This window comes from Pundamilia nyererei, unplaced genomic scaffold, assembly GCF_000239375.1.
Source record: "Pundamilia nyererei isolate P.nyererei 1_Seehausen unplaced genomic scaffold, PunNye1.0 scaffold00228, whole genome shotgun sequence".
Taxonomy (NCBI): domain Eukaryota; kingdom Metazoa; phylum Chordata; class Actinopteri; order Cichliformes; family Cichlidae; genus Pundamilia; species Pundamilia nyererei.
In genome coordinates, this window is record NW_005187629.1 from 801,853 (window position 1) to 816,858 (window position 15,006).

The 15,006-nt window shown below is 40.0% G+C and overlaps 1 protein-coding gene across 1 annotated transcript in view; it reads left to right on the top strand.

The window, feature by feature from the left end:
- The window catches only part of ryr2a (ryanodine receptor 2a (cardiac)), a gene marked incomplete at its 3' end in the record, with an annotated part of 131,382 nt that overhangs the window by 29,611 nt on the left and 86,765 nt on the right, over nt 1-15,006 (top strand). Inside the window, exons 22-35 of the mRNA XM_013914831.1 lie at nt 1,158-1,263; nt 1,419-1,562; nt 3,103-3,230; nt 4,064-4,209; nt 5,541-5,655; nt 5,858-5,990; nt 7,151-7,254; nt 9,995-10,130; nt 10,235-10,421; nt 11,188-11,299; nt 11,872-11,992; nt 12,097-12,266; nt 12,671-12,891; nt 13,052-13,142. Coding sequence (XP_013770285.1) covers nt 1,158-1,263; nt 1,419-1,562; nt 3,103-3,230; nt 4,064-4,209; nt 5,541-5,655; nt 5,858-5,990; nt 7,151-7,254; nt 9,995-10,130; nt 10,235-10,421; nt 11,188-11,299; nt 11,872-11,992; nt 12,097-12,266; nt 12,671-12,891; nt 13,052-13,142 — 1,914 coding nt within the window. The remainder of the gene's footprint in view (nt 1-1,157; nt 1,264-1,418; nt 1,563-3,102; nt 3,231-4,063; nt 4,210-5,540; nt 5,656-5,857; nt 5,991-7,150; nt 7,255-9,994; nt 10,131-10,234; nt 10,422-11,187; nt 11,300-11,871; nt 11,993-12,096; nt 12,267-12,670; nt 12,892-13,051; nt 13,143-15,006) is intronic.

The window sequence follows — 15,006 nt, forward strand, 5'->3', positions numbered from 1 at the left end:
GTCAGCAAAGATGCACAGAAAAAAAAGGTCAGACACCAGCGAGGGAGGAAAAGAAAGACAAACAGAACAACTTTGCACCCCTTATTTAGCAGGTTTGTAAGAGAAACAGGAGAATTTTCTCCAAAAGTGACATCCCACTTTACTTCAGACCCAGCCACACACAGACAAAAGCTGATTTGACCCAAGTACAAAACAAACACAGACTAAGCAACATAGTGTATGCTGTGCTGTGCAGTGAGGACAGGTGACACCTCTACATCGGAGAAACCAAACAGCCACTCCAAAAATGCATGGCATAGCATAGAAGGGCCACCTCAACAGGACAAGACTTGGCTGTACATCTACACCTAAAAGATAAAGGTCAATCTTTCATGCATGCCAGCATTCACAGCTTGATCCGAGAAAACAGATGGTTTATAGGAGCAAAAGAGGACGTCTAGGTCAACTGTGCTTACGACACCAACTGTCAGCGATCCCCCAGCAACCCCTCCCAGGTACCTCAGGCCCCCCAGGCCCCACTTACATCTTGTGTCAAGTGACTTCATTAGGTTATATGATAAGGTAAGGCAAGGTCTCACAATGGTTTCAGCCAAAGCCTCTGGTGATAGTGATCCACAACTTTTTTCCACATGTGATGATTCACATGTTGGAGTGAAACCACTGGGAGGCGTTGCCCCACGCCACTGTCCCACTGGGTTTAAATATTACCGTTTTAAAAACCTGGGACTCTCTTGGTTTTAGAACTGAAGAAGCCTCTTGTACGAGAGGTGAAATGTTTTCAAAAGTTTTATAGTCCAGTCACCTTCTTTTAAGGCTCTTTTAAGGCCCCCATGACTTGGATCACTGAGAAGCTAAACAGACATGTTGTAGAGCCACTTTTACCAGCAATAACCTAAAAGGACCATTTTCTCTTGCATCGTTGTGGAAGAATTTTGGTCCACTGAGCTTTACAGTGTTTCTTCTGCTCATTGAGGTCTCCGGGCTTTCATTTGTGCAAAGTGCAGAAAGGTCCTGCCAAAAGCACAACATGTATGATTTCAGTAAAGCTTTCAGCTTTCACAGCATCTTGTAACTTGTAACTAAACATGTGTATGTACTTTGGATTTCTATATTGAAAATCTAATGGTCGCTTTAAAGGTTCTCTTACCAATCTGCAGATCAACATGCTGTTAAACTTTAAGGATGAGAAGCAGGAGTGTCCCTGTCCTGAATACATCCGAGAACAGCTGCTAGACTTCCATGAAGATCTGATGAGGCACTGTGGTCAGTTTCACAATACACTGCTGCATTAACTACAGTTGCCAGAATAAGATCAATAGCCATAATATCATTTAATAAATATAACAGTAATGTGTGTATAGTCAGTATTCATTAATTGTAGACATACCATACATGCATTGATCTGCCCATTTTGCTAGGTATAGAGTTGGACGAGGAGAGAGGCATAAACTGTGACAGTGACTTCACCATACGAGGTCGACTCATGTCACTGGTGGAGAAAGTGGCTTATCTAAAGAAGAAGATGGCCAACCTGCCAAAGGAAAAAAAAGACAGGAAACCCAGTAAGGCCATTCTTAAATGAGCTGCTAGTAATTCTCAACGAATAGGAAAATGTACAATTCCTACACTGTTCCAAAAATAGTAATGTCAAAGTATCTTACTGTACATTTTACAGTTGCAGTCTTTCTAAAATATCATTACATTTACATAAGTAGACTGTGATTTTACATGTCAAAGGTAAAATAACATAACATCACTGTAAATATAATAAAACACAATTTACTTCTTTTGTAAATATATTTTTTGTGCATATTCAGATTGTAAAGATACATTCAGAAATGTATCATAATTTCACAAATATTTGTTTGTTATGTGAGAGAATGATCTGTTAAATTCAAAATAAATAAATAAATGTAGAGGTAGGAATTGCAATTAATATAAATCTCAAAGTATTCACAACATTCCTGAACAGAAATAGGCCTCTGCACCTGTGGTGATGGTGTGGCCATGAAAACAATGTGACATGCCATTGGATGTTGGGACACATAATAACATGACGCTAAGCATCGGCCAATGAATGTGAACTAACAACCACAAGGTCGCGGCTGCACTGAAAACATCCTAATATAAAAGTATTTTACTGCATTTCACAGTTTTGTTCTGTTCTTCTAGAACATCATTAAAGTTACGTAAATAGACTGATTTCACATTTCAAATGTAAATTAACGTTAAATCACTGTAATGTAATAAAACATCATTTTCATGATTATTAACTGTGTCTGTCTGTACATATGCATATTCAGATTGTTAAAATACATTCACAAATGTATCATGATCTCACAAATATCTGTGCGTTATTTGAAAGATCGAACTGTTGAATTCAAATGTAATGCTATGGATTTGATTTGATTTGATATACCTTTATTACTCCCACAAGGGGAAATTTCATAAACCTGCCGACCTATTGCACGCAATGGCGGCGCCATCTTACCCTCCGATCATACATACATTACACAAAACATCACATGGGGAAGGAGGTATAACAATGGAAAATGCACCACATGAGGAAAGATAAGGATAACAAAAATCACTCCCCCCAGACTGAGCTCCAACAGGGAGATCAGTTTGAGAACATCTCTGCACGTAGCACATGAAAACAACTTGTCAGTCTGTCCCAGGGCATGCAATCCATTATTATCTAAACCAACTGTTAACTGTATATTTCTGTACATTTACGCATTATGATTCATATTGCCACATTCATTGACCTTGTTTACAGGTAATTTCATTGTTTGATCACGTTAAAATGTTCCTAATTTGATGTCTAAAAGCACTTGGAAAAGGCAGAATCCCATGTAAAATTAGCTCAACAAACTCTACTTTCATTACTGGAAATAACCGTATTTTTATGAGGAAGCTATTTTCTGTTATTTTACGGTAGTATTTTGGCGCCCCAGCTGCCGGAATATTACCGTTTTTTCACGATGTTTTTTTTAACAGTGTAGTAGCTATGAGACAAAAAAAGTAAATAAGATCTTTGACTTCAGGACATTCAATCTCTGACCTGCTCTCCCTTCCTCCTTCTCTGTCCTTCTCCTTAAGGTACCTTACAACAACTCATTTCCGATACGATGGTGCGCTGGGCTCAGGAGTCAGTTATAGAGGATCCAGAGCTGGTCAGAGCTATGTTTGTCCTACTTCACCGCCAGTATGATGGCATTGGTGGACAGGTTTGTGTGTGTAATAGAAAAGAAAATCCATACCACTGGAATCTCCAAATAAATGTATATAATATAGTCATGCTATATTTGTAACAATCTGATGTGAGAGTTGTTCTTTTAGGAAAATATGAGGAGCGGCTATCCAGCCTGCTCCATATGTGACACGCTTCCTGGGGTCCCAAACAATAAATCTGGCAACTGTCAAGTAGATCAGATTGAACAAAACAATTGTTAAGAAAGCAAAAAATGCACATGCAAACAATCCTTGGTGCTACTTTTCAATTTGTTGAAAAGTGACCTGCCTACCAGTTCACCAGAGGCCGACTGTCAGCTTTGTTCAGATGATGTGGTCATAAATTCACCAGATAATCAAGTCTAGTACAACAAGTTCCACAAGTCAAACAAACATGTGGGACGTTCTTCATTTATTTGCACAGTGTCACTAATATTAGAAAGATCCCGTCTCAGAGTGATGCTCTATAAGAACTCCCTGAACCGCCTTCAGCTGATCCAGAACGGTGCAGCAAGAATACGAACTGGAACTTGAAAGAGAGCCCATGTTTCTCCTATATTAGCTTCTCTTCAATTGATCCGTGTTAAAAGCATTAAATTAGAATTAAAATTTCATTTAAAATCCTTCTGTCCCACATCAGATTGCACTCTCACAGTACAGTTATTTGAAAAGAACAATGTAAGTTGTTAATTTCTGTGTATTCATTTATCTCTCCTTACTTCAGGTACAGATGTGAAATATCATGCTCCGTTTGCACAGTAACAGTGCTTCTGCTTGTATATTAAATGTATGTCAATCAGTTTAATAAGGTATGAATATGTCTGTGCAGGTGCGGGCTCTTCCTAAAACCTACACTATAAACTCAGTATCAATCGAGGACACCATCAACCTGTTAGCGGCTCTCGGTCAGATCAGATCTCTGCTGAGTGTGCGCATGGGAAGAGAGGAGGAGAAACTGATGATCAGAGGGCTGGGGTGAGAGCACACTTATCTGTCAGGCTCTTGCGTGTCTGAATGATTTGTTTTCTTTGGAGTACTTTCTTCTTTAGACTTGCTTTAACTCCCAACAAGAAGAGGAAAAATGTAAACAAATATTTATGTGAATGAAAGTTCAGAAACAGAGCAATTACAATTTTGTGCATGTGTGTATATTTGATTTTTAATCTATCTACAGAATGCCCTACAGGCACATAAAAACAAATTCAGAATTTCTCTTAGTCGTAGATGGACTTTTGTTTTCAAGTATTCTTTTACTTCTTGGGTAACTGCTCAGACTAACTTTAAAGAGTGTCCATGTAAGGATATGGCTTAGGCACACATAATCTGTATATCTCAGTCCAGCACAATAAAAACAGGAACATTTCACTTTACCTATGGGTTATATGCTTTGTTTCAATGGTTTGCAAACCTTTGTGCCCAAAGAACACCTGTATTCATGCACAAAAGTCTTTCTTTTGGTTGCATTCTTTACAGACAATTTGCAGCATCTTGATCTAGAGCAGCCTTCCTCTCAGGATTGATACCACTCAACAAACATATTCTATGCCTCGTCTTCAGCACTTTATTATACACTTAAATACAAAGCAACAAATTGTCTTGCATTGGAGTGCATTAGATTGCGTGCAACTAGTGACTTGGTCTGCTTCACATAGCTCAAGTTACTCTAATGTGGTTTCCAAGTCCCACTTTAGCTTGCTTGGCAAGGTAAAGGTGGACTTGGTAGCATTTGGTAGCATTTGACATCTATAGTCTAGCTGAAGCTACACAATACATGTGCACATGTGTCATATAGGTAACCTTCACATTATTGATTGCTGCTTTTAGGTGATGGGTCCTCTTCCCTAGTGGCTAATTGTGGTTTGCTTCATACAAGGAAATGATCCCTTTTCCCCTTATTAATCTCCTTGTAGTCAGTTGGTGGATTTAATGTCACAAGCATGTGATTCCCATTGCTAGCAATTTTGAAAATGCACTCTGGTTCCATTTGACAGATGTTTGTTAAGATCAACATTGTTGGTGACCCAGATTAGGTTTGAGATTAGGTTTTAAACTAAAATGAAGTCTGGTTTTTGAGGCAGCTTTTTCCATTTTAGACATTGTTGGTTGCACTTGACCCAAAACTGTTCTCACTTGGTTTGTATCCAAAAGCCTTATAATAAAAATGAGCACCCATGAACCTCTTTTAAATGTCAAAACCTGAATATCACTGTTGTAATAACAAAACACTCTGGTCAAATATTAAACAGTTAATATATGAAAGAGTTTGAGCTGTCGGTTTAAATTTCACCCATCCTTCTTCCTCTCAGAGATATCATGAACAACAAAGTGTTTTACCAACATCCTAACCTGATGAGAGCGTTGGGAATGCACGAGACTGTCATGGAGGTCATGGTCAATGTGCTCAGTGGAGGAGACTCCAAGGTATGTAGTAGTAATAGTGCTGACATACTGAAGAGTCATGATGAAGCATGGTAGAGCAATGGGGAAATGTTGCATTCGTATTTCAAATAAATTATGTGTCACAAAATGTTTTAAATATATGTTTTTCCCCTGAATTATTTTCAGATAAATAAACACAAAGGGACATTTTGTCTAACAACCTGTGATGCACGTGTGTTTTCAGGAAATCACCTTTCCAAAAATGGTGGCCAACTGTTGTCGTTTTCTATGTTACTTCTGTCGAATCAGCCGTCAGAACCAGAAAGCCATGTTTGACCATCTGAGTTATCTGCTGGAGAACAGCAGTGTTGGCCTGGGTGAGTAATGATGACCTAACAAGCATTATTTCAGTTGAATATTTATCATGAAGAGAACAGGAGATGAAGGAATGTTGAAGACATTGTCAATGCATGGTGACCAACATTAATAATAAAGGGAATAAAGGGAACTAGCTCAGAATTGTTTTGTTGTTGATTAGCGTTGGTAGTTGAGGACGGGTAGCAGCTACAGAGTTGTGTAAAAGCTTGAAGAATGACGTTGCAATTTACCCACAAGACATAGAGCTCAAAAAGACAAACATGCGCTTGGTGTCGTTTTGGCGCTCTCTGTCAGGGTGAAAAAATGAACATTGACATACTGGTGGAGGACTTGAACACAGTCCTCCACCAGTATTCATGGTATGAATGCATTAGCTATGAAACTTGACAGTTTGTTTCAAGTATGGGAACAAAGCTTGTTGTTCCTAGAGTATTTAAAAGTAGAATGGGAGGCAGAGCCTTCAGTTTTCAGGCCCCTCTTCTGTAGGACCAGCTCACAGCTTGGACATCTTAATACGAGATATTTTTGCTTGAAATAAGTGAAAAAATCTGCCAATGGAACAAGTGAAAATTCTCCAGATCCAACATGCACTGTCTAAAAACAAGTTCTTCTATCTCACTGAAATGTTACTCTGTAATTGATTGTGTCTTATTTAAGTGTGATGAGATATTTTGACTAGAATATATTAAGATTTTGAGTTTTTGCAGTGTATATTTATATAAATCTTGTCTACTCACTCAAAGCACTTTAGAATACACATTTACGCATTCACACTAACACACATTCGGGGATTAAGTAAATGGTAAATGGACTGGTTCTGATAAAGCACTTTTCTACTCTGAGCACAACTTGCTTTGCACAAGCACTTTTTTATGCTTTCCATCTAACATTCACGCTCTGATGGCTGCATCGTAAAGCAACTGGGGGTTAGTATCTTGCCCAAGGATATTTGGCATGAAGACTAGAGCAGATGGGGGTTGAACCACCAAGCTCCTGATTAGTAGGTGACCTGCTCTACCTCCCAGATTGCCACTGACTTTTGGATTGACAGACTACCCTCTCTAGCTCTGGGATGTTTGTTGCTTTGGAGCAAATGACTGTCTATTGTGAAAGTTTGCATAGTTGCATACACTTTACATATGTCTTTTCCTCTTCTCAGCATCTCCATCTATGCGAGGATCCACTCCTCTGGATGTGGCTGCAGCATCAGTCATGGATAATAATGAGCTTGCCCTTGCTTTAAGAGAGCCAGACCTGGAGAAGGTGAGGCTGACAAAGACTTAGACACACACAAAAGGAAAACCGTAAATTGTATTAGATATTCTGAGGTCACTTTAGCCTATAGAATAGAAGAGCCTGTTACTGTCACAGCACATGTACAACAAAATTGTACCAACTGTGGTGGAATAAAATACAGTCTGGGGAAGAAGATATGACTTGATTGACCTGAGGTGTCGACCACAGGGCAGCGGGTCAAACGGGTGGTATCCAGGGTGCAAGGGGAATCTGGCGAGGGTGCGAGCTGCCATCTTATGAAGATTAGGGTCTGTTAAGTTCTTGTTGCCTCAGAGAAAGTTACAAAAGTAGATGGTGAGCCTTGGCTCCATGTATAACCTTCTCCAGCATCTCCCTACACCTTTGAATATGCCAAACAGCTCAGAGTTACTTCACATGCACGCTGACAATTATACATAAACATGTCTGCTTAAGGAAGAAAGCATGTACAAAATTAGGCTTAAACTTCATCCCCAAATCGGTTCTGTATTCCTTTGTAAATTCAAGTTCTGTTTTAAATTTGGTGCACAGCTATCAAAATCAAATATTTTATAATGCATATTAATCTGATTCCTTACCAATCATGAAATTAACTTAATCAATTCCATAGGTCTTATTCATACTGCTCCTTTAAGACAGCAGTCTCACTATACCCCATTCATTATACAAATTGATAATAGCAGTGGTTAGCAGAAACACTACTTTAAAACATGTAGATGCAAATATGTACTCAGCTTCCAAGCTAAAACCACTTAGAAAAAAGAGAGTACGAGTTTATATAGCAGCAGTTAGCGGGGTTAACATTTCAGCATGTTGGTTAGCAGCGGCAACTGTAAAGTCTACTCGCCAGTGCAAAGCACTTTGCATTTACAAGAAACAGCTTCAGGTCTCCAGATCTAGCAGTTAACAAAACAGACGTCTCGCTTTTCAACCTCTTTTTCAACAGCAACAATGTTCCTCATATTTAGTTATCAGCCTTACCAGCGTAACCAAACGGAAAACGGTTAAAGGCTGGAGAACAATTCCCATTGGTTAAAAATGAAATTGTCCATCAAGGTCAGAAAATAACAACTGTTAAACAAAAATGAATAAATAACAAGAATCAAATGTATTTGGTTTTCAACACAACAATAACTTTTTATACAGTCATCTTATTAGAATTTTGCTTTAGAGTTTGCAGCACATTACACCACAGGAGTAGTAATTCTGACCAAAGGTTTCTACTTTTATCTGACTGTGACTGGGCTACAACATCACCTGCACAAAGCAAATCTTCAGGCCGCCAAATTGAGATTTTCCATTATTCCCGTATAGTCTGTAAAGGCTATGAATTGGTGACACCGGAAACAAATGTATTAGTATAAAATCCAGAAAGCTACACGCTGAGATTATTTTAAGGTGGCACATGCCACCACAGTAGATCCGTCCCCGCTGCCGGTAATGTGAACCAAGCTCTAGCTGTGGGCACAGTTTATGTCCCATGGCAACGGGTCGGGCATCCCATACTAGGGATACCACTTTTTTATGTCCGATACCGACACCGACATCATAAATTTGGATATCTGCCGATACCGATATGAATCCGATATACTGTGGTTTAATCAATAAAACAGTTTTTTAATATCTTGCTGCATTTTGTATAAGTTCATACTCAAGTTGAAATAAACAACAACACTAAAGCTATTCTGTTACACCTGTATGTAAAGAATACACTGCACCCAAAATATTTCATAGTTCAGCAAAACTGATCAATCTAATAAACTTAAACCTGCTCCATCCTCCCTGTTCTGGTGTTTTAAAGAGAACTTAGCAGAAATATTAAGCAACCTAACTAATAGGGTTGCAAACTCTCAGCAACATCTTTCTTCAACAGAACTGCAAACTGCACAGATGGTACCTTCCCAAAGGAAAAAGTACTATAGCTTACTAGGGTATATTAAACTTAACAGTTACTATATACAGCAATGGACTTCTATACGTTTTACATCAGATTAAAACTTTGGGTTTAATATTCGGATAATTATTTATTAAAAGCTCGACATTTTAAATGAGAATAAGAAACAAAAGTATGTCTTTGTGCCCCCTTTTCCCTGTTCATGCCCTAAACGTGCTGCTGTTGTTCAGCCGCTGGTTTCCTCTTTCTGGCACGAAGTGGGCCAAAAACAAACAAGAGAGAAAAGCCGATCAGCTGATCATTAAGCAGTTTCACGATTGAAGTAGCAGCAGGAGAGGGAGAGAGAGAGAGGCAGTCGCTCCACATATCGGTTGTTAAGCTTAACGCTGGAAAGCTTTACAAACATTCAGAGACGAACTTACACACTTGCTTTACTTCTCTGGGATCACTTCCTCGGAGATGAAATGCTGGTTTGGTAGCGAGGCTACAAACACACACAGCCGCTCTATCACGTGACCACACTGCTCCGACGTGCTACGGTTATGAGCCGAGTCGCCGTGTCGCCAGTTTTGTGAGGTGCTTTTTGATATTTAATGGATCGGATTACATTTTTTATTTCTCTCCGATATCCGATCCAGTGATTTACGTCAGTATCGGACCGACACCGATACGTAATATCGGATCGGTCCATCTCTATCCCATACTGCTGAAGCCCTTTGTGCTTTGTTCTATCTCTGTTAATTAAATGTAAATTGTAGGTGTCTTTCCACTGTGCTATATTTTTTCTTTTTGAAACAAACAACCCAAAACAATAATAATAATTTATTTTTGCAGGTGGTACAATATCTAGCTGGGTGTGGGCTGCAGAGCTGTGTGATGCTGGTCCGTAAGGGATACCCTGACATTGGCTGGAACCCTGTGGAGGGGGAACGATACCTTGACTTCCTGCGCTTTGCTGTCTTCTGCAATGGTAAAAATGTAACCATACGACTGCAGTCAGATCATTTATTTTCCACTGGAGTTTGTATCATGTGCAACCACAAACTTAGCAACTTGTCCCTGTTATGTGGCCAGGTGAAAGTGTGGAGGAGAATGCCAATGTTGTGGTAAGGCTCCTTATTCGTCGACCAGAATGTTTTGGCCCGGCTCTTCGAGGTGAAGGTGGTGATGGGTTGTTGGCAGCAATGGAGGAGGCCATTAAGATCTCTCAGGATCCCTCCAGAGATGGTCCGTCTCCTATGTCTGAGAGCAGCAAGGCACTGTATGACAACACTTCTAACCTGATTACTTACATATACATATTAAAGTTCACACTGACAGAACAGGACTGATCAGTTGGACTGAACAGGCAAGGATCAATTACATTTCCTTTATATTTATACAGCACCCATTCATAGCAGCAGTTATCTCCAGACACTCAAGGTACCAGCCGTCAGATAACTCCCTATAAGCAGCACTTGGTGACACTGGCAAGAAAGACCTCACTTTTAACAGGAAGCGCTCGCTAGCACAATCATGTTGACTGTTTGCATTTGGTCTGCCTGGTAGACTAAATTCCTTACAAAGGTCTGTACATGAGTCTACAAGTCTAGATGGCTTGTCGACAACCTGTTAAATGTTAAGGGATTTTCTTAAGATGGAAATTAGGGCATACAAAATGCTGACTCATAGCAATTATAATTTGTTGTATATATTGAATAGTTATGAATGCCTGCCACAAAATCCCAGGGTTCAGTTGGATATGACTTTGAGCGCACTATTTTCCTTCGGCACACCTTTTGGTAACTTCCTAAACTACGTGTCGTATTTCCAGTACTAACAATGTTCAAGCAGATTATCTCTTCCTGTGTTTTCCATTTAGAAAAGAACAATTTCAGACAAACATCAGCCTGAACCAATTATCCTGTCACTAAGTTCATGAGTAACTACAGTACAAGCACAGAGTGGGAAATGAGCATAACAGGTCAGAAGAAAATGGTCTGAAGTATTTAGGGGCATTTAATATGAGAGTGTGTCTCTGTGTGTAGCAGTGACATGCCAGGGGAAGAGGAAGATGATACAATTCACATGGGAAATGCCATCATGACCTTCTACTCTGCTCTCATTGACCTGCTGGGCCGCTGTGCTCCAGAGATGCATGTGAGTTACTTTGTACTGCACACGTGCATTTGTTCAGCTGTCTCTGTTTTGTCTTTGTCGTCCTCGTCAGTGACCTGTTTATACAGGGTCCTATCTCCAATTAGAGCACCTGACTGGAAAATGCCTTAGGAAATGTTTGAGGAGAGAAGTTTTCTCCCGACTTCATTTGCATCGTGTCTGAATAGCTGACTGTGTTCACAAACAGATTAAAAGTGTGCTCGACGTGTCTCTTTAGTGAGCAGAATGTGTTTTCAAAGCCTCTTTTGAGTAGCTGTAGTTGTTGTTTGCAGATATTGCATGCACAAAGACTTTTAGATTGCCCGGAAGCAAGAATTCCCGTAGCTTTATCCTCTATGTCTCAGACAATAGCTCCCAGCTAAGAGGGGTTTGGGACTGAGCTTGTTTTAATATTTTGGATTATTGAGTCACTGATAGTGAGAGTTGTCGCTGGTCTTACGGGCTCCGTGCTGGCTGGCCTTCAAGTGGAGTACCAGCGATTCAAAATGCACAACTCCTACATGCAGCCTTACGTATATAGTGCACTCACTTAAGCCCTACCTCTTTTCTATTAGCTGATCCATGCTGGTAAAGGTGAAGCTATCCGTATCAGAGCGATTTTGAGGTCTCTTATTCCTATTGAAGACTTGGTGGGAGTCATCAGTATTTCATTCTCTATGCCTAACCTGGCTAAAGGTAAGAAAGTCATCTGACATGATGACATCTAATCCAGTAATAACAGTAACTGATCCTGTAATATCAGCAATCAAGAATTGAATTGTGTTTGCGTGCATGTACAGATGGGTTGGTTGTGGAGCCAGACATGTCAGCAGGTTTCTGTCCAGACCACAAAGCAGCCATGGTGCTGTTCCTGGACCGTGTCTATGGTATAGAAGACCAGAATTTTCTTCTCCACCTTCTGGAGGTTGGGTTCTTACCAGACCTGAGGTCTGCCGCCTCTCTGGACACCGTAAGTTTCTGTCTGTGTGTATATTTCTTTCTCTTCAGGAACAGAAATACAGATTTGACTAAAGGTAAACTAACAAGGAGTCATGACTGAACCACACACAAAAAACACAGCAATAAACAAGGAAACCAACAACAGAAGGATAAATGTCAACACAACAGAAAATAGAACCAAAATGCAAAGTTAATCACTACTAAAAAACAGAAGAACTCCAGAAAACTCAAAGCCCATCGGTCCAAGGCCCAGGGAACACGACACTTAGCCTTTGATATTGTTTCTTACTGGCACAACTGCGCACTTTATTCACTGTGTATAGTATTCCCCCAGAGGTATAAAAACATATGTACATGCCACACATGTAGTTTCTCTATTACGTTGTTATTGTTTCTCTCTATTCTTTGTGTTAGGTTGCTCTGAGTGCCACAGACATGGCACTGGCGCTCAACAGGTATCTGTGTACAGCAGTGCTGCCTCTCCTGACTAAATGTGCGCCGCTGTTTGCGGGGACGGAGCCGTTCGCCTCACTAATTGACTCGCTGCTTCATACGGTTTATCGCCTGTCCAAAGGCTGCTGCCTCACCAAAGCTCAGAGGGACTCCATAGAGGAGTGTCTGCTTGCTGTTTGTGGGTAAGATGAAGACATACATGCACATATGAGTCAACCTTTAATGAGTATTTAGCATTTAGTCTACCCTTTTTTAAAAACACATGCTATAGATCGTATTTGATTGTATTCTTGATCAGCGATGGTACATTCCACTAACGTATGGAATCCTCTTAATGTACAGTAAGCTAAGGCCTTCAATGATGCAGCACCTACTCAGGAGGCTGGTGTTTGATGTTCCTCTACTTAATGAGCACACCAAGATGCCTCTGAAGGTGAGAAACAAAGTCGGAAACAAAGTTTGCATGTATAGGAACCAGTGTTCAGGTTGTTGTCTAAAAATGCAATCTATTACATCTTACTTGTGAGTTTTGGTTTTTAATAGTTATGCTACTTAATTACTCCCCTAAGAATGCAATTACTACTCATTACATTACATTTTCAGTACTCTATAACATGGCCAAAGATGCATTGTGTTAAATATCAACACTTCACCGCGTTCTTTTGATTCCTCAGAGGCATCTGATGGAAGACAAAACACTGCTCAGTAGATCCTTTCACACTTTATTGTCTCACAAAATTACTTCTAGAAGCGAGATGCGTCCTGCATGACACAGGGCCGCTGTTGCGGCTCAACCAACGGCCACGGCAGGCTAAACACGAGGACACAGATGACGCGCAACAATAGACACATAAAATACACTTCTGTACCATTTGCTCCTTTTAGTCCACATGCAACTGTCCAATATACAAATCAGCGCCTGGGATTAACGATTAAACAAATGCACAGACTGCACAAACAAATAACTGCTACTCACAAAGAACTGCACTAACTACTATGCCAAACTACAACTTGGCCTATGGCATCAATTAGTGCATAAATATACATAAACCATCAAGTTACAGTTAAAATACATCAAAATCATTCAAGCTGCGCTCAACAGAAAGTTTTGCCTCATGCTCACCCTACCTTTCTGCTCATCAACATCAGGTGCCGTGAACAGGTGAGTGCAACCACATTTATCATCTACCACACCCATGAGACACGCCCCACACCCGTGCACCAATACAGTGAGTCCATTTAAACCAACCCACTTAATCAAAAAAGGAACAACTCATATGGCTCCTACAGCCGCCGATCTCAAAATGGTGACACACGCTTAACAGTTTTATTATTATTTATTTGGGGTTCAGGGGGGTTGGGAAGCTCATCTTGTAACCGGAAGGTTGCCGGTTCGATCCCCAGCTCTGTCTGTCTTTGTCATTGTGTCCTTGGGCAAGACACTTCACCTACCGCCTACTGGTGTTGGCCAGATGGGCCGATGGCGCGATATGGCAGCCTCGCTTCTGTCAGTCTGCCCCAGGGCAGCTGTGGCTGCACCTGTAGCTGCCTCCACCAATGTGTGAATGAATAGTGGAATTGTAAAGTGCTTTGACGGTCTCGAAAAGCACTATATAAATGCAATCCATTATTATTACCAGCTCTCTCATTCTAGTCAAAACAACCATGTTTCAGTAACTTTCCAGTAGAGGATGGTTCCCTGTTATCTACTTTCAGGGCGTGTCCACTTAATACTACACTAAATGGTTATATGGCATTTTAGTTAATATAAAGCATAGAATTGAGGCACTTGTGCTTTGCTATTACCATACATGAGTTATTGTGTAGAGGTTTGGGGAAATACATATAAAAGTAATACTCAGACTATAATCATAATGCAGAAAAAGGCCATTAGGGTATAGGGCTCACACAAACGCACTCTTTATTAGGACGCAAGCTATAAAAATCCAGGATCTGGTGAAGTTTAAAACAGTGCAAATAATATATAAGGCAAGGAAAGGGATGCTCCCAATCGAAATAAGTAAATGGTTCTTAGAAAGAGAAGGGAGGTATAATTTTAGAGGGAAGTGGAATTTAAAATTACAAAGAGTAAGAACAACATTGAAAAGGATGTCTATTTCAATAGTGGGAGTTAAATTCTGGAATGAGTTAAAAGAAGAAATAAAGGTCAGTGGTGATATAAACCAGTTTAAAATAAAACTCAAAAAAGAAATATTAAATAAGTATAAGGATGAAGAAAATGCAATTAACCCAAGACAGCAGTCAAACTCATGTTTATTTTCTTCTGCAAATTAGCA